At 42.4% G+C, this 18,201-nt stretch overlaps 1 protein-coding gene across 2 annotated transcripts in view; it reads left to right on the top strand.

The window, feature by feature from the left end:
* The window catches only part of GLB1 (galactosidase beta 1), a 79,460-nt gene that overhangs the window by 41,798 nt on the left and 19,461 nt on the right, over positions 1–18,201 (top strand). For both annotated transcript variants that reach the window (XM_032861304.1, XM_032861306.1), the window contains exons 11-13: positions 11,186–11,260; positions 13,602–13,691; positions 17,116–17,229. In XM_032861304.1, the coding sequence (XP_032717195.1) occupies positions 11,186–11,260; positions 13,602–13,691; positions 17,116–17,229 (279 nt within the window). The remainder of the gene's footprint in view (positions 1–11,185; positions 11,261–13,601; positions 13,692–17,115; positions 17,230–18,201) is intronic.

Here is an 18,201-nt window from a genome sequence, read left to right as displayed (position 1 = left end):
ATAACTGGAATTTTGAAAATATTTAGTTTGAGCATTTTTGTTTTCTAATTGGTGCATCTATTCATTCTCATTCATTATGATTCTTGATACACATTGATTATTTTCAACTGTCTTATTTTATAATAATCTATTTTTCTACCTTTTCCATTTTGTCTTCTCTTGATTACTTTCTGAGTCTTTTTTTTTTTTTTTTTTTTTTTTTCTTATTTTATCCCTCATTCATGCCCAGCATCCTCCTCCCAGTTTGGAAGTTATTCACTATATTTCTCTTCTTTTAGTGGTTACCTACTAAAGTGTAAAATATATACCCCCACCTCCCAAAAGCACAACTCATAAGTATCCCACTCAGTGAATTTATGCAAGGTGGACACACCCCTGTAACCAACATATAGCGCCCCAGAGGCCATGCTCATGCTCCTCTCTAGTCATGAACCTTCCATCCCCAGAGCCGATCACTACCCTGACCTCTGTCACCATAGGTTAGTTTTGCCTGTTTTTTTGACTTTATGTAAATGGGTTCATACAGTATGCCCGCCTTTATGTCTAACTCTCAAAACACTTTAACATTCAGTTTTAGCTTATAATAATTTAAAAAACTAATCAGTACAACCATCCAACCAAAACTTTATCTCATATTAACCCCAGTTACATCCCTCTTGACTTATATGTTACTAATGTCATGCAGTTTAATTCTCTTGGGTTTAGAGTTCATCTTGAAAAAACCCTGGAAGGCATTATTATAATTATTTCAGACACCAATTGACCTGACCCACATAGTTTATTTATTCAGAAGTAATTCCACAATTATTTAGCTAGTTCCCTCTATATCCCAGGCATGGTTTTAGCCACTCATTATATATGACACCTCCTTGTGGGTAAAGCAGAAGTGAAGACTTTAAGGTGGTAGGACAGCCATGTGGGACGTCCAGGGTGAGAGTTCAAACAGAATGTCACCAGTAAGAGGGTGGGCATGCACCTGGCATTTTAAAGAACCAGCAAGGAGGCCAGTGTGGCTGGAGCCTAGTGAGCCAAGGGGAGAGTGGTAGGAGATGAGGTCAGAGACATAGCAGGGAACTGATCCCCTAGGGCCTTATTGGCTGTTGGAGGATTTTGGCTTTGACTCTGAGTGAAATGGAGAGACAATGTAGAGCTGAACAGAGTCGTTAAAGGATTGCTCAGGCTGCTATGTGGAGACTAGACTCTGGGAGGCAAGACAAGGATAGAACAGGAAAATCAAAGGTTTTTGCAGCCATTTAGGTGAGACGGGATTGGACCAGTTCAAAGATAGCTGTAGAAAACTTTCTTGAAATGGAATGGGTCAATGTTGCCTGCCTCTGACATTCTGATTGATACTACTAAATGGCCCTTCAATGAAATTGTACTTCCCCACACGTTTACCAATACTGTGAATTATCAGGCTTTTTGACCTTGCCATTTGATAGGTATAAAGGATCATTTTAAAAGAAAGCACTGAATTTCTTTAGTGATGAGTACTAGAGTTGTACACCGTTTCATGCATAAATTGTCCATCCACGTTTCCTTTTCTGTGAACTACTTATGTCGATTCTTTCATAATTTCTCTGTTTGCCTGTTTGTCTTCTGTGTAATTTGCAAGAGTTCTATTATTGTGGCATTTTTAACAGTTTGGGGGTTTCTTCATCTTTTTTTTTTTCCTGTAAAAAACAATCCCGAATTTTTACCTAGTGAAATCTAACCCCCTTCTCTCTTTCATGGCTGCTTCCCTAGTCTAGTAGTATAAATAAATTCCTGTGGAGCACTTAAAATTTTTATGATTTCATATTTTACATGGAAATATTGATGTATATGGAATTGCTGTTTTTGCTGTTGGGAGTGAGGTAGGGATTTAACTTTATTCTTCTCTTAGATTATCAGAGACCATTAACTGTCTCCAGGTCTGTTTTGCTCCCTGATCTCTTTCCACTGTAAATCATCACCACTGTATTATCTCCTTAATAGATAGGTGGCATTATCACCAGGAACATTAATGCTATTGCATACACTCTGTTGAGGAACGTGAAGAAAGTGATGCATTCAGATAGCATTTCAGAAAGGGTGTTGGATAAGGCAACAAAAATGAATGTGTATTTATTGTTTTTAGTAATCTCTACACCCAACAGGGGGCTCAAACTCACAACCCCAAGATGAAGAGTCTTATGCTCCCTTAATCGAGCCAGCCAGGCACCCCAAATGTGTATTTAAATGAGTAAGAAAAATCATTACAAATATAAAACTTTAAAGTTTAAAATAATCACAAACATCACAAAACTTAAAAAAAAAAACACATTTTGGATTTATTAACTATTTAAAATATAACTGCTCTCCTTCTTTCCTTACATTCTTTTGGCTGCATGCTATTTTTTGTCTCTGTTATGTTTGTAATCTTTTCCTCTAGAGAGAATGGAAATCTTTCTCTTCAGCGTGGCTGATTGAACTTTGTCTTTTAATCTGTACTGAAAGTTTAGAAAACAGAAAATTTCACATTTTGTTACTGATAATGTTATATAAATGTTTAGGATTATTAACAAATTTGGGGGAATCTCCAGTTCCTTCCTACATGAGCTACAGTATTTGGAGGAAATTGCTGCAGACAGGCTCTGGCCCTATACATTTGAAATCCTGTGTCTCCTCCAGAACCCCCATACTTCTGAGGCTGGGTGCCTCAGGGCACCATCGAGTGATATACAAGTGAGTCAGCATATTGGGTATTAGGAATAATCTGTTACTGGTAAGTTACCTATCCACGGAAGTGACAGTGAACTATGTAGATATATTTTGCACCCAAATTAAATAAATCTCCACCTCAGCTCTCCTTTGAATTCCAGAAATGCTTTAGCAGGGTTTCCTGACATAAAAGGGTTATGCGACACAGAGAAGCTGGAGCGAAAGGAGACAAGGGTCTTAGCCTGTTGTGGTTAAATTATATTATTTCTGCAAATTTTATAAACACCTATGACCATGTGAGCACACTGCCAGGATCCTCCCTGCAGACATTTCTGGAGGCAGAAGATGAGCTAGAAGGCTGTTGCCATAACCTAGGAATGACATGGTGGCAGGAGCAGCAGGGATTGGAGAGGAAGTCGCTAGATTTGAACAGTGTTAAGGAGGTAAAATGGATAAGATTCAGCAACTGAACACCTGCAGGTGTGAGAAAGTATGAGAAGTCATTGATTTGTCTAGGTTACAGCTTTGGTTGGATAACTGGATGGGTATTACAGGCAGCAACCACTATAGAGAATTGCAGACAAGGCACAGGCTGGGAAGGGGGAGGGGGAAGCAACTTCTCTTCTGGGCTTATGCAGCTCCAGATGCTTCCGGGGACATCCAGGTGGAGGTGTCTATCCAGTAAGTCTCTCTCTTAAGAGGGAGAAACTCCGGAAGAAGTCATTAGGACAGGGTCCTCAGTGGAAGTAGAGGCTGACGTCCAGGAGAGGTTGGGATTGCCCATGGAGAGCTCAGTAAGAAGGACAGGGCCAAGCAAAGGCAAACCCAGGGGATCCCAAGCATTTAATCAGTGAGCATAGTAAGATGAACCCATGAAGGAGACAATCTTCAGAAAGCTTTCCCTCTTCTCTTCTTTTAGGTTTGGAAGAGAGAAATTAACTACTTTAAAAGTGGGCTCTTTCTTAGGAGACTTTGTAGATGTTTACTTGGGTGGTTTGTTAAATGATATTCAAAATATTTGCTTGCATTGAGGAAAAGAATAGGATCATAAATACCCCCATATATAGCTCTTCCTGTCTCTTCCTTCAGCAGAGACTTAAAAAGTAGAATGGGTCTCTTTTTTATATCTATTTCAAGAGCAAGTTGGGTGTCAGTGGACAATATCTTCCACTAACATGGACGCCCAGGGATAATTTCCCATCACGCTGCGCAGACCTGTGCTCAGTGATAAAAGACTCCAGGTGGCCCTTTGCATATGATTCTTTAAGGTATGACAAAGCTCATGACATTTGCATTTTCTAAGGTATTCTCTTTGGTGTGGGTAAAACTCAACCAGACATGGTTAACACTTTGACCTCGAGGATGAACCATGAGATGTAGGGCAGCAACCTCCTCCTCCCTACCAATCCCTGCGAGGGGCCTTACTCAATGGTGAGTTTATTTTTGTATGCTTTTGAATGAGTTTAAGACCCATTTTTGAGGAGTTTTGTTACACTTCTTCATAGGGATTCTATTAAAGATAAAAATCCAGATGGCTTTCTGGAGATAGGTCATTTTACAGAAATTAATCAAGCTATATGTTGAGGACCTTGATAATTGGAGCAAATCTTGGGATTCCTTGAGGTGGGCATTGGGGCTGGGTGGGGATGCTAAAATGACGACAGTGACTTTTAGTACTTCAAAGCTAAATGAAGGGTAGCCTGGGTGACCCACTCGGATAAGTATTTACCTCTTGAGCTCAGCTCAGGTCATAATATCAGGGCTGTGAGATTGAGCCCAACATCAAGCTCCATGCTTAGCGTTGAGTCTGCTTGAGATCCTCTCCCTCACCCTCTACCCCTCCCCACCGCTCACACAATCAATCAATCAATCTTCCAAAAAAAGAAAACTTAATGAAGTTTGAAACTTGACCAAGGACCAGTCTACGCTGGCTGATTGATTGTCCTTCTTGTTTCATGGATGGCATGACATTAGCTCAGTGAGTAGACACAAGCTGTCTCTTACTGATCTGATCCATGGTGCTGGTGGAAACATGGTGTTTTATGACTGACAATTAAGGATGACAAAATGAACATTACATAACAAATGGCAGATTTTTAAAGCATTGCCTACACTCTTGTGGCTCTAGTCTTTTCCTTTCCTACAGACTTGGGTTTTCTAGTCTGTCTTCTGGTCATTTCTCTAAAATGCTGATCTGATCAGGATGCCTTCCATGACGTGGCCCCCTATTACCCTCAAGCTTCATTTTTCAGTTCTCCCCTTCTACCTTTCAGTTGGAGGCATAATACTCCATTGTATATATGGACCATATCCATTCATCTTTTGAAGGGCATCTTGGTTCTTTCCAGCATTTGGCAACTGTAGCCATTGCTGCTATGAATATTGGGGTAGCGATGGCCCTTCTTTTCACTACATCTGTATCTTTGAGGTAAATGCCCAGTAGTGCAATTGCAGGGTCATAGGGAAGCTCTATTTTTCATTTCTTAAGGAATCTCCACACTGTTTTCCAAAGTGGCTGTACCAACTTACATTCCCACCAACAGTGAAAGAGGGTTCCCCTTTCTCCACATCCTCTCCAACACATGTTGTTTACTGTCTTGTTAATTTTGGCTATTCTAACTGGTGTAAAGTGACATCTCAGTGTGGTTTGATTTGAATCTCCCTGATGGCTAACGATGATGAACACTATATATTTTTTAGAGATTTTATTTATTTATTTATTTGAGAGAGAGTAAGAGAGTATGCACAAGCCAGGGGAAAGGGCAGAGGGAGAGGTACAAGCAGACTCCCCACTGAGCAGGGATCCCAACAAAGGGCTTGATCCCAGGACTCTGCAATGATGACCTGAACCAAAGGCAGATGCTTAACCAGCTGAACCACCCAGGTGCCCCTTGGTATACACTAAATTAAGGTTCATATAAAATGCTCCTATCATGTAACCTAGTAACTCCTCACTTGGGCCTTTATTAAAAAGATTTTTTTTAGGGGTTCCAGGGTGGCTCAGTCGGTTGAACGTCTCCCTTTAGCTAGGGTCATGATCCATTGGTCCTGGGATTGAGCCCCACATTGGGCTACCTGCTCAGTAGGGAGCCTGCTTCTCCCTCTCCCTCTGCTGCTTCCCCTGCTTGTGTTCTCTTTCTCTCTCTGTAAAATCATTAAATAAAATCTTTTTTAAAAAAAAGTATTTTGGGGGGGCGCCTGGGTGGTTCAGTGGGTTAAGCCTCTGCCTTCGGCTCAGGTCATGATCCCAGGGTCCTTGGATCGAGTCCCACATCGGGCTCTCTGCTCAGCAGGGAGCCTGCTTCCCCCTCTTTTTCTGCCTGCCTCTTTGCCGACTTGTGATCTCTCTCTTTGTCAAATAAATAAATAAATAAAATCTTTAAAAATATATATGTATTTTGATTGTTGACATTTCTTTTTTTTTTTTTAAAGATTTATTTATTGATTTGAGTGAGAGAGCATAAGCAAGGGGAACAGCAAAGGGACAGAGAGAAGCAGACTCCTCACTGAGCAGAGACTTAATCCCAAGACCTGGGGATCATGGCCCAAGCTGAAGGCAGACACTTAACCAACTGAGCCACCTAGGTGCCCCAAAAGGATTTTTTTAAACCAAGATGATACTGTAAACATAAAGTTGTTCATTGCAGTGTTATTTGTAATATCAAAAATTGGAAATGATTTAACTCCTAATACTGAAAGGATGGTCATATCCATTTGAATATAATATGCAATAAATAAAATTATTGTCAGTATTTGGTCACGCCAGAAGTACTTTTGGTAAGTAGCAGTAACAAATTGCTACTATCTCTAACCTTACGTGGTATATATGCATAAGGGGAGGGCCAGGAGGAAAAGTGAAAGAGAAAAGTTTCTGTGGGTTGTTTTTGTTTTTAGAATTATATTTAGTTAATAGAAGACACTTTCTATTGTACTGTTGATGTACAATAAAGGAAGTCAGATGGAACTGTAGAAACACAACCTAGAGTCAAGAACCCAGCTCACTCCTTTACCCTCTTGATAATCTTGAGCAAGTTCCTTAGTCTCACCTCTAAAAACGAAATACAATACTGGCTATGAAGGCCTTTGTAAGTGGCAAATGAGATGACAAAACTCCAGAGAAGCACTCCGTCACTGTGAATGAGGTTAATGGTGAATGGAGGTGAATAGGTGAAGGGAGGTTAAAGAAGGATGTCCGTATAGTGAGTTTTTCTTCCAATATGGTAGTCCTTGTCAGACTGGACTCTACTTTGACTTTCTAAGTTAGATATGACGTGGTCACTGCTTTGTGCACGTGAATAGGGAACTTTGGAAAACAAATCAGAGTACTCTCAGGACCCCTCTGTGGATTTGTGTTTTCTGCTTCTCTTGACCGGAAGGTGAGGTGGAGGAGGAAGAGGTGGGTAAACGGCCAAAGGAGAATGAATGTGTTCTAGGACTGTAGGGAAGACTGGAAGAGAGCTCACATTTTGTCTGTCTGGGATCAACAGTAACAACTCCTTGGCCTTGCATTCATTTTAATACAAATCATGAAGATCATTGTAAGGTACTCTTTGAAAAATTTCACAGAAGTATTGATTCATAGAGTATTAGAAATATAAAGGACTTCTAGTTCAAGATGGCTGACTGACCACATACTAATCTCTTCTGCCTTTCAAATGTTATTAAATGATTAAAAAAAAAAAAAAAAACACTTTTTTTTTTTTTTTAATGAAACCAACAAGGGTGCCTGGGTGGCTTAAGTGTCTGCCTTCAGCTTAGGTCATGATCTCAGCGTCCTGCGATTGAGCCCCGGCTCAGTGGGGAGTCTGCTTCTCCCACTACCCTTCCCCCATGCTCATGCTCTCTCTCTCTCTCACTCTCTATATCTCAAATAAATAAGTAAAATCTTTAAAGTGAAGCCAACAAGAAGGAAGCTATCTATTCATGAGAGATTTTAGAAACTTTCTGGAAACAAAAATAGGTGGAGGGGGCTGAGGAAGTAGCATGAGGAACTCTAGGTTTCCAGTGAGTGTGAGAGAGGGTTATAGAAACAGGTAGTGAACCCCGGAGAGGGCACCTGGGTGGCTCAGTTGGTTAAGCAACTGCCTTCGGCTCAGGTCACGATCCCAGAGTCCTGGAATCGAGTTCCGCATCAGGCTCCCAGCCCTACAGGGAGTCTGCTTCTCCCTCTGACCTACTCCCCTCTCTTGCTCTCTCTCAAATAAATAAATAAAATCTTCAAAAAAAAAAGAACCCCAGAGAGCCAGGATCCTAGAAGTGCAGGTGTGTCAAGAGACAGAATGAAACAGCTAAAACTAAAAAGGCTAATTTCCCATCAGGTCCTCCACTCTTCCACCCCTCTTTCAAACAGACTATCAGGGAAGTATCTTTTTAACAGTCAAAAAATCAGAATTTTTTTTAAAAGTGCAGCCTGAGAGCAAAAACCCTACATATTATGTCTGACTCCCAAATCATCCTAAAACAGAGTTCCCCACTGGACAATGCTTGCTTCAGCACATAGGGCAGGACTGGCATAGAGAGGATGGTTATGCAAATGCTGGTGCATTCATTTGCATTACCATTAAATGTGGTGGGACGGCCAAGGGTGGCCAAATGTTTGAGGACATCCATAAAACCTGTAAAGGGAAAGAGAAAGACCAAAATGAAATAAACAGAAAAATAACATAAAGGTAACAGAAGGCTCAGGGACAGGAATGAAAGATCTTAAGCTAAACAAAACAGATCCTCTCAAATTTAAATCTTTCAGAGACATGAAAAGATGTTTCCACAATGTAAGAATGTGATGCTTTGAAAAAGCATATTTTTGTTCCCCCAAATAAAAAATAATCTCCTAGAAATTAGAACCAGAAGACAGAGATGGAAAAGTGAAAAGATGAGAGATATAGAGGGACAATCTACAATGTCTAATTTACCTTTAAGGGAAAAAGATGGAGAAAAAGAAGATATCAAAGAATTTTTTTTCCAAAACAGAAAAAGATGTTTGAGTTGCCCAGAATAATAAACTTAAAATACATATCCCAACACATCCTTGGAAAAATTTAAAACAGAATAAAGCACTTACAAGCTTCTAGGGAGGAAAAAGCCAATCACCTTTGAAAGAACAACAAGCTTGGTATGAGTCATACTGGATGATACAGGGAAGACACATCTTCCTGTCTGAGGGAAGATGATTTTCTTTTTCTTTTTTTTTTTAAATATTTTATTTATTTATTTGACAGAGAGATCACAAGTAGGCAGAGAGGCAGGCAGAGAGAGAGGGGGGAAGCACGCTCCCCGCTGAGCAAAGAGCCCGATGCGGGACTCAATCCCAGGACCCTGAGATCATGACCTGAGCCGAAGGCAGAGGCTTAACCCACTGAGCCATCCAGGTGCCCGGGAAGATGATTTTCAACATAGAATTCTATAGTCATCCAAATTATCAGCTAAATGTGCCATTTTCAGACATTCAAAGTTTTAAAAATTTTTCCTTTCACATACCAGTACTTGGGAAGTACTTGAGATTGCTCCAGTGAAATGAGGTAGTTATAAGATCCTAGAAACAGAAGCTAAAACCAGGAGAACAATGAAGAGAAGTCCCAGAATGTCAAGCCTAAAAGAGAGTCAGTCCCTCGGAGTAAGAAGACTTGAGAGTTCCAATAGGGAGTTTCCTAGGGGGGAAGACGTGTTTGAAAAAACTTGATACCATCTTTGGAAGTTTGGAACAACCTATAGAGGTGTTAACCTAAAGGCAGACAGGAAAAAAAGAAATGCAATTAGAAACCCCAGGGGAGGAAAAAAACACAAAAAGCTGAACAAGATAGAACAGGCCCTCATGGTATATAATACTTAATTTTGCAGAGAGTCATGTTTTTATAATTATAATCATATAAGCATGAGCACTATTGATTGATTTTGAAGTTAGACTCAAAATACAGGTGAAGGGAAGATGTATGGGTACAGGATAGACTGTTTTAACCTTGACAATATAAAGGTATAGGGGATGGTTTGGGGTGGGAGTAGTGAAGAGAGCTCAGGGAAGGATGCAAATAGCCTTATCTTAAAAGGTATGGATACAAAAGTAATCTTAACTGATGGAACTAAGAAGTAAAGGTATATTATTTCAAGCTACAAAGGTAACCAGTAGAGAAACTGAAAATGGTGATATAACCAAATTGTCAAGAAAGAGAGATATCCAGAATAGTACAATGGAGCTAAGTTCTCATGTATTAAATCAATGATAATGTTTTAATAGATCAAATAAGAAATCTCAGATAAGTATATTATTTAGAGACCAGAATTGTGAAAATGGAACAACTAAATGAATTTAAAATGGTTTCCTCTGAAGAATAGAGCTAAGAGAATAGTGAGTCAAGGAGACTGTTGCTTTTCATTATAACAGTCTCTTATCTTCTTTCTTAAATTACTTTTAAAAAGGGAAACTGAAAGGAAGAAAGGGAGGAAGAGAAGAAGGGAGGCGGAAAGAAATGTAAGGAGCCTGAAAGATCATAATGCAACTTACTTGGAGATGGACATAGACTTTTTTTTTTCTTTTTTTTTTTTTTTTAAGATTTTATTTATTTGTCAGAGAGAGAGAGAGAGAAAACACAAGCAGAGGGAGTAGCAGGCAGAAGGAGAAGCAGGCTCCCTGCTGAGCACGGAGCCCGATTCAGGACTCGACCCCAGGACCCTGGGATCATGACCTGAGTCGAAGGCAGACACTTAACCAACTGAGCCACCCAGGCGTCCCTGGACACAAACTTTTAAGACCTGGTACTTACATCTTCTGACTCTAATGTAAATGTGTGTGTTTTGTATTTAATATTTAATTTTTATTTTTATTTTAGTTTTTACTTTTTATTTAAGAATAATTTCAGAGTTAAAACCAAAGAGTTTTCAGAATAAAAGTAGTACAAAGAGCACTTGAGTATCCCACACCCAGATTTACCCATGTCAACATTACACTCTGTTGCTTCATTATTTGCCCCTCACCACCTCCTTGGTTTTCTAAACCACTGGAGGGTTGCATATGTCATGATCCTTTACCCCTAAATACTTCAGTGTGTGTTTCATAATAGGTAGGAATATGCTCTTATATAAACCACAGGAGATTTAACACTGATACAAAACTTTAATCTACCAGTAAGATTTAACCTACAAACAACACTTCTCCCTACTAGGGCTACCTTCTTTCAGCTTCTGTCTTGCTGTGGGCCTTCTTCCTTTTCTCCCCCTACCCCACCTCATTTTCTCCCCCTTGTTTTTGCTGTTTCGAAGTCTTTTGTTCTGTCATTATTTGAATGATTCCTAGAGCTTAAAATGCAGGCAAAATACACAGGCACACACTTAGAAGTAAAACCTTTACCCGGCCCTGTCGTGGAGAAAGTCTTTTGTTCCTTTGCCTTTCCAAGAATTGCTGGCACTATTGTTTGAGTCTTTGAGCCTCCTTTTGAAAAATGATTTGTATCACTGTGTTTCTGAGGGTTTAACAACTTTTTATCTTCTCTTTTTCCACTCCGGTTTATAGTTTGAAAAAGTACCAGAAGGTTTTATCCCTCCATCTACACCCAAGTTTGCATATGGAAAAGTTGCTCTGAAGAAGGTAAGAGGGCACATAAACAGATCTGTTGAGAGTGGGGAAGTGGAACTCAGCAGTTGTGAGTGAAAGTGTTACTCTGGGGCATTGGTTCTATTTTTCTCTGAGTTTGTTTTCTGTGAGACTGCTGGGGTGGGGCGTGAGAGGTGAGAGGGTATGTGTGCAGGTTGACAAGGTGAGCACACGGGGCATGAGCAGGAGGAGATGGGCATTCTTAGACCATGCAGGTCATTTTGGTTCAATGATTAGTCATCCAAAGGAGCTTCAGGAGCCTTTGTGGGAATAACATGGCACCTTGTTATGGCTGGTGAGGCTCCTTTCCATAATTTACTTTTTTTCAGGGGTTCTCAAAAGTCACCTGCATTTTCATAGATCTTTGCACAATTCAGTACACTCCCCTTCATCTAAAAATCATGTCCTAATTTTTGTGCCCTGTGGTTTATATGGTAAATGAGACATCAAGGGGAAGAGCTAAAAATTAATCATAAATAAGAGACATTTTATTCTAGGAAAGAAAAAGAGGGGAGATTTCGTTTCCTTCTCAGGAGTGACGTAAACCAAAATCAATTTGTTTTGACCATCTTTGTTTTCAGGATTTCCCCTTTTATAATCCCTAACTCCTACATCTGTTAACTCACAAGAAAAAAAAAAAAAAAGAGCAGTTACATATTTCTTAAGAATCTTGATTCTAAACTAGTGTAAGTTTTTATCTTTAACCAAAATGCCAAACATGATTGTATAATTTTTCCGTTCCTAAAGCCCTTTGATAATTATGGTTGGTTGAGCTCTCGTAACATTTTCCACCTAGTGTCAGATACGTGTGTTACATTCTACAAAGACTGTGGTCTGTCTGCCTGATAGGAATCTTTATTTAGTTTAATCAGACTTTAATCACACTTGTAAAGGGAGCACCTTCTACTTTTTCAGTGCTGCTGCTACTTAAGGAAAAAGTTGATTTGTTTTGGATCTGTGAGAAATTTATTTTTATGCAACAGAAAATAACTGCAAATATTTAATACAGCAACGTTGCAAAACAAAGGGAAACCGACCTTTTTTTTTTTTTTTAAAGATTTTATTTATTTCTTTGACAGAGAGATCTCAAGTAGGCAGAGAGGCAGGCAGAGAGAAAGGGGGAAGCAGGCTCCCCGCCGAGCAGACAGCCCAATGTGGGGCCCGATCCCAGGACCCCAGGATCATTACCTAAGCCAAAGGCAGAGGCCTTAACCCACTGAGCCACCCAGGCATCCCTGCAAAACCAATCTTAATACCAAAAATGCATTCTGTTTACCATGAAGGAAAATTGTGTAAGCAGAAATTGCTTTTCATTATTAACGAAACATGTACAATTTCAGGTAGCAAGTTAGCATACAACTGAATTAACTTAGCGTTGGACATGGTCGTATAGGATAGAACCTTTTACTGTGAGTTGAATTTCTTTAGCTGTCCAAATAGAAAAACATCCACATGAGTAGCTGAATTGATGGAATGTACTTCAGATTTTGTGTTCCTTGATCGCACACATCAGCAAGGTCAGGTGACCCTGAAAGTGTTTATGAAATTCGCAACCAGTATCACGCTGCAGGAAGTCTGGGGTTTGGAGCCAAACCTAACAATGAGCCTCTCTGAGAACCTGTTTCCTCATCACTAATGTGGGGACAGCGAGGGCAGCCTCCCTGGGTGGCATGAGCACTCAGTGAGGTGTGTGTGTAGGGTGCTGTCGCCTGGAGTTTAGTAGGCACTCAGTGCTCGGTAGCTGTTACCATCCTTGTTACTGCATCAGAATAAGCTTCTTGGGGTGCAAGAATACACAGCCATTTGGACTGAATATAATAAGTATTTATTGAGTGTATACTATGTGCTGGGTAGTGGGGGACACCGTGTCATACAGACCCTGCCCTTATGGAGCTGACCGTCTGGGAAGGACGGCAAAGGTAAGCGACTAGTCAGTGATGCAAGCGTGGAAAATACGCCCCAGACAAGTTCAGAGGAAGGCACAGCCGTGGTGACTTCCCACAACGGTGCTGGGGAAGGCTTTACAGAGGAGGCAGCCTCAGAGCCTTGGTCTTCATTTTAAGGGCTATCTATAAAAGGAGGTTGCATTTGCAAATAGATATGCTTGAAACCTTATGAATACCCTCGGTTGTTTTTCATCCAGAGCCCCTAACTCATGGATGGACGTGACTGAAGGTGACTGTGCAGCACTGAGTGGAGTTTGAACCACTTAGATCTACTTAGGGATTTGGGCAAATAACTTCATCTCTTTGAGAATTTGCCAATGGCATTGCCCTCCACCCCGAATACCAGGGAGGGGTGACAGGGAGTGAGTGCTGCTTTTGTTTCTTTTCAGTTAAAGACAGTGGAGGACGCGCTGACCATTCTGTGTCCGCCCGGGCCCGTAAAAAGCCTTTATCCCTTGACGTTCATCCAGGTGAAACAGGTAGGTCTCCAGAGTTCCTCTCCTTACAGAAATGTGCTTTCTGCACTGCCTTGCAGGGCCTGTCCTGAGGCCAGGGACCAGAACCGTAGGCAGATAAATCACATCCCAGGTAAATTCACCACTGATTTCCAGGCTCTCTTCAGCGTTAAGTACTGCATGCTGGGCTGACCTTTCCTATCAGCCTACCTCCCTGTTGCTTATTATTACTCCAATAAGCTCGTAACTCAGCCTGATTCAGCGTGATTCTGTAGTGCAAGCTATAAACTGAGCACATTTCTGATCTAATTAATCTTTATTACTGAAGGAAAACCACACTGTAATACACAAGTTTAATTATTTGTCCTGGTTAGCTCAAAGGTATGGGACTGTGTTCTTTTTTTTGTTTTTTAAGATTTATTTATTTGACAGAGATCACAAGCAGGCAGAGAGGCAGGCAGAGAGAGAGGGGGAGGCAGGCTCCCTGCTGAGCAGAGAGCCCGATTCGGGGCTCCATCCCAGGACCTGAGATCATGACCTGATCCGAAGGCAGAGGCTTAACCCACTGAGCCACCCAGGCGCCCCAGGACTGTGCTCTTAATAGATTAGTTTCTCGGAGAATCTCTTTCCTGCTTTTAAAGAGAACAGAGCAGAGCATGTATGTGTGTGTGTGTGTGTGCATGTATGTGGTTAGGCCAGGCGCTGCCTCAGATTTTTTTAATTTTTATTTTCTTTAAGTAGGCTCCATGCCCATCATGGGGCTCAAACTCCCGACCAGAGATCAAGGTCGCATGTTCTACCGACTGAGCCAGCCAGGCGCTCCTCATATGTATTTAAAAATGTTTCCTCGATTTCTTATTTTAGAAACTTTTAAAGCTAAAAACGTTGCAAGGAAAGTATCACACGCATATCGCTTTCACTTGGATTCACTAAGCACTAGCAGTTGCCTTGGAGCACACGTAGGCAGTCACCTGCAGCCTTTGAACCATTTGAGTTTGTGGTCCATATCCTGATGCTTGACCCCTAAATAATAGAGCCTATATATTTTAAGAAAAAGGACATTCTTCTATATAATCACAATATAATGATCACACCTAAAACATTTAACGTTCATATAACCTATTATTTAATACACATTCTGTGGTTACATATCCAGTAATGTCCTTCATGGCTGTTTTTGAATCCAGTTTGTAGTCTATGATCACGCATTGCATTTAGTTACAATGTCCCTCTAGTCTTCCTTCACCCATAGCTGTTCCTAAGTCCTGTCTTTCCTCTCTCCCTTTCTTGCAACATGGACATTTCTGAAGAGTTTGGGCCTGTTGTTTTGTAGCCTGCCCCTCGCGGACTAGACTCAGTAACACATTTTTGGCATGAGCATGACAAAAGCGATGTGTCCTCTTCAGAGTGCCATGTCAGGATGCCTGAGAGGTTCCGTTTGTCCCTTTGTTATGATACGCAGTTTGAACACTTAGTTAGGAATTCAGTCCCATTTTTTGAAATAATGGACACTTACCTGGGTCCCCCTTCACTGACTTTCTGTGGAGATCTCCTTCTGGAAGGCGTCTGAACAATAAGGTGATAAAACAATGGCATATCCGATCTTAGTTTGGTGTATTTTGCCCTGGTGACTCTTTTTTTTTTTTTAAAGATTCTATCTATTTATTTGACAGACAGAAATCACAAGCAGGCAGAGAGGCAGGCAGAGAGAGACGGGGAGGCAGGCTCCCCACGGAGCAGAGAGCCCGATGTGGGGCTCGATCCCAGGACCCTGGGACCATGACCTGAGCCGAAGGCAGAAGCTTTAACCCACTGAGCCACCCAGGCGCCCCTTGGAGACTCTTTTTACACTTGTGATTTTGATTCCAGCAACCCTGTGATCAGTGAAAGGAGTGAACGACCCCCATCTCATTAACACTGGGTAGAATTCTTGCTCTAGTTCCGGCCAGCAGCGGCTGTGTGTCCTTATCTTTGTCTAGAAAATGCAACCCGCCTTCACCTAGCGGGGGAGCACCTCGGGCCAGACGTGGTCACTAGAGCAGCTGGAACCCGGGAAGTGAGTTCCAGGTCAATGTATTGACACTGCACTCATTGATCTTGGCCAGCCCCTTGTGCTTTGTGATCTCTGGCCAAGGCAGTGCTCTCTGACTGGGGGGGCTCCCTGGGCCCTGGCTGTTTCAGGTCTGGGGCAAGCCCGCTGAATGTTCATTTCCAGCGAAACCCATGGAGGGCACAGGTGCAGGGAGGAGGGTGTAGCCCTGCTCCCCCCACCCCCACCCCCAACTCCGGTGGCCTTAGTCACCTTCGCAGGGAGGACTGCGGCTTCCGCCCCCCTTGTCGAACCCCATCACAAAGTGTTCCTCAGCCTCTGAGTTAGGACTTACCACTCTGGTTACTTTGAAAAGAAAAAAACGCCAAGAGATGGAGATTTGGGGTCTGGAGGGGAGGCGTCCTTGTGCCAGAAGCCTTGGGTGGTGGCCCCAGTGATATTTCTTGAGTTCGGCCCTTTCTGCAACACAGGAACGTAGGTTAATGGGGGGGGGGGTTTTCAGCTCCTCCAAATCACCTTTGCATTTGCCGAGATGCACTCCCTTGCTTTCTGGGCCCTAGATGGGAGGAGCTTTTCCTCTGCCCCGTGTTGGACATCCATTGGATGCTCTTGTGTGGCGGGGTCCAACCTGGCTCACCCTGGCCAGTGTCCACAGCAAGAGGGGCGCCAGCTGAGGCTGAGGTGCTGTTGCGGGCGGGGCTGGTAGTCTGGCACCTTCCTTTCGGACCAGGGACACCAGCCTCTCTACCACTGTTTTCTGACTTAGCGACAGGCTACACCCCCACCTCTCACTATCTCTGTCCCCACCACCCCCGGCCCTGCACTTTAAATGGTTTCTGATTGACTCTTGTTTTGTATGTTAGAGCACATGTAACCCAAGAACCTGGAAAATGTTTTACCGAACATTCTTGGCTTTGTTGTTGTTGTTGTTTTAAGATTTTATTTTTAAGCAATCTCTGTACTCGACCTCACAACCCCAAGATCAAGAGTCACATGCTCTACCCGCCGAGCCAGCCAGGGGCCCCCATTTGTCTTTTTTGTTGTTGTGTTGTGTTGTGTTGTGTTGTGTTGTGTTTTTGAGATAACATTGATGACCTTTCGATGTGTATGATAGGATCCCCTGCGTGATTCTGGGCACATCACTGAACATGTCCCAAAGTCCAGTCTCCTCGTGTGGGAAAGGGCTCTCCGATAAAATGTGGGTTCCTTGCTGTTACTGCTGTGCTAGTGTGTGATCTAAAGATGCCAGCCAGTTCCCTTCATCCAGACTGAACTTTGGTGGGAGGCTGGGGAAACCTCTTACTCCATATGATTTTAGACATGGCTTTCACACAAGTCGAGGTGACCCTGTTATCTTTCAAAGACTGATGTGTTTTTCTTGCATCTTTTACTAACCAGTATTTTGGGTTTGTGCTATACCGAACGACACTTCCTCGAGACTGCAGTGACCCCACTCCCCTGTCATCGCCCCTCAGCGGAATCCATGACCGGGCCTATGTCGCCGTGGATGGGGTAAGAACTGTCTCTGAGCTGTGTGCCTGTCTGCCCTGACAGACAACGTGTGGTCTGCACTTGGTAGCACAGCATTCAGGGCCGTTGCCCACCTTTCCAGACTCAGGCGGTGCGTCTCCTCTTGATGTCCTTTGGCCGTGTCCCCTTGCTTGCTGATGTGGTCTCACCCATGCTCCCTCTCTGCCTGGAGTACACCCTCTCACCCATCTGAACCTGGAGGGGAGTGCTCTCCCCAGTCTGCTCTCCCCAGTCCACGCCATCTTCTCTGCCAGCGGCAGAATGTCACCCATGTCTCCTTTGCTCCTTGAGGACAGGGTCCGAGTTATACATGCCGGAGCAGTGATTCATTTAACCTTGCGCCTTCATCCCGTGTGAGAAATCCTGTTTTAAAGGACTGTTCTGGTAATGGTAGCTACAGTCCACACAGACCTTTGTCTCACAACACAGCAGAGAAACACTGGAGGGTTTCCATTCCTTCCACTGAAATAATCATGTAAAAGAACATGTGAAGAGATTTTTTCTAACGGTGGAAATTTGCTAAGAAAATTTTTAAATTAAAGTGTTTCCATTCTGGGGGCACCTGGGTGGCTCAGTCTTTTAAGCCTCTGCCTTGGGCTCAGATCATGATCTCAGGGTCCTGGGATTGAGCCCTGCATTGGGTTCCCTGCTCAGCGGGGAGCCTGCTTATCTGTCTTTCTCTCCCTGTGCCCCACTCTCCACTCCTGCTCTCTCTCAAAAAAAATAAATTAAAAAAAAAAAAAGTTTCCATTCTGTTGTGATCGAGGGCTTTCATTTCAGTGGGAGCAAGTTTCTAGGACATACGTGTATATTGCCCACATGTACACTGATGGCAGTCTCTTGAATTCCATTTTAGGGGTTGTCTTAGCGAATTATAGTCAGTAACTTCAATTTTAAAAACCTCCCCTTTTAAAAAGTTAGGAGTATGTTGCTGCTTAAGTGTCTGTTGTTCTT

Source organism: Lontra canadensis, unplaced genomic scaffold, assembly GCF_010015895.1.
Source record: "Lontra canadensis isolate GAN:19392208 unplaced genomic scaffold, GSC_riverotter_1.0 scaffold20, whole genome shotgun sequence".
In the NCBI taxonomy this organism is placed as follows: domain Eukaryota; kingdom Metazoa; phylum Chordata; class Mammalia; order Carnivora; family Mustelidae; genus Lontra; species Lontra canadensis.
Note: the sequence above shows the minus strand (reverse complement) of the source record. Positions and strands in the feature narration are given on the sequence as shown.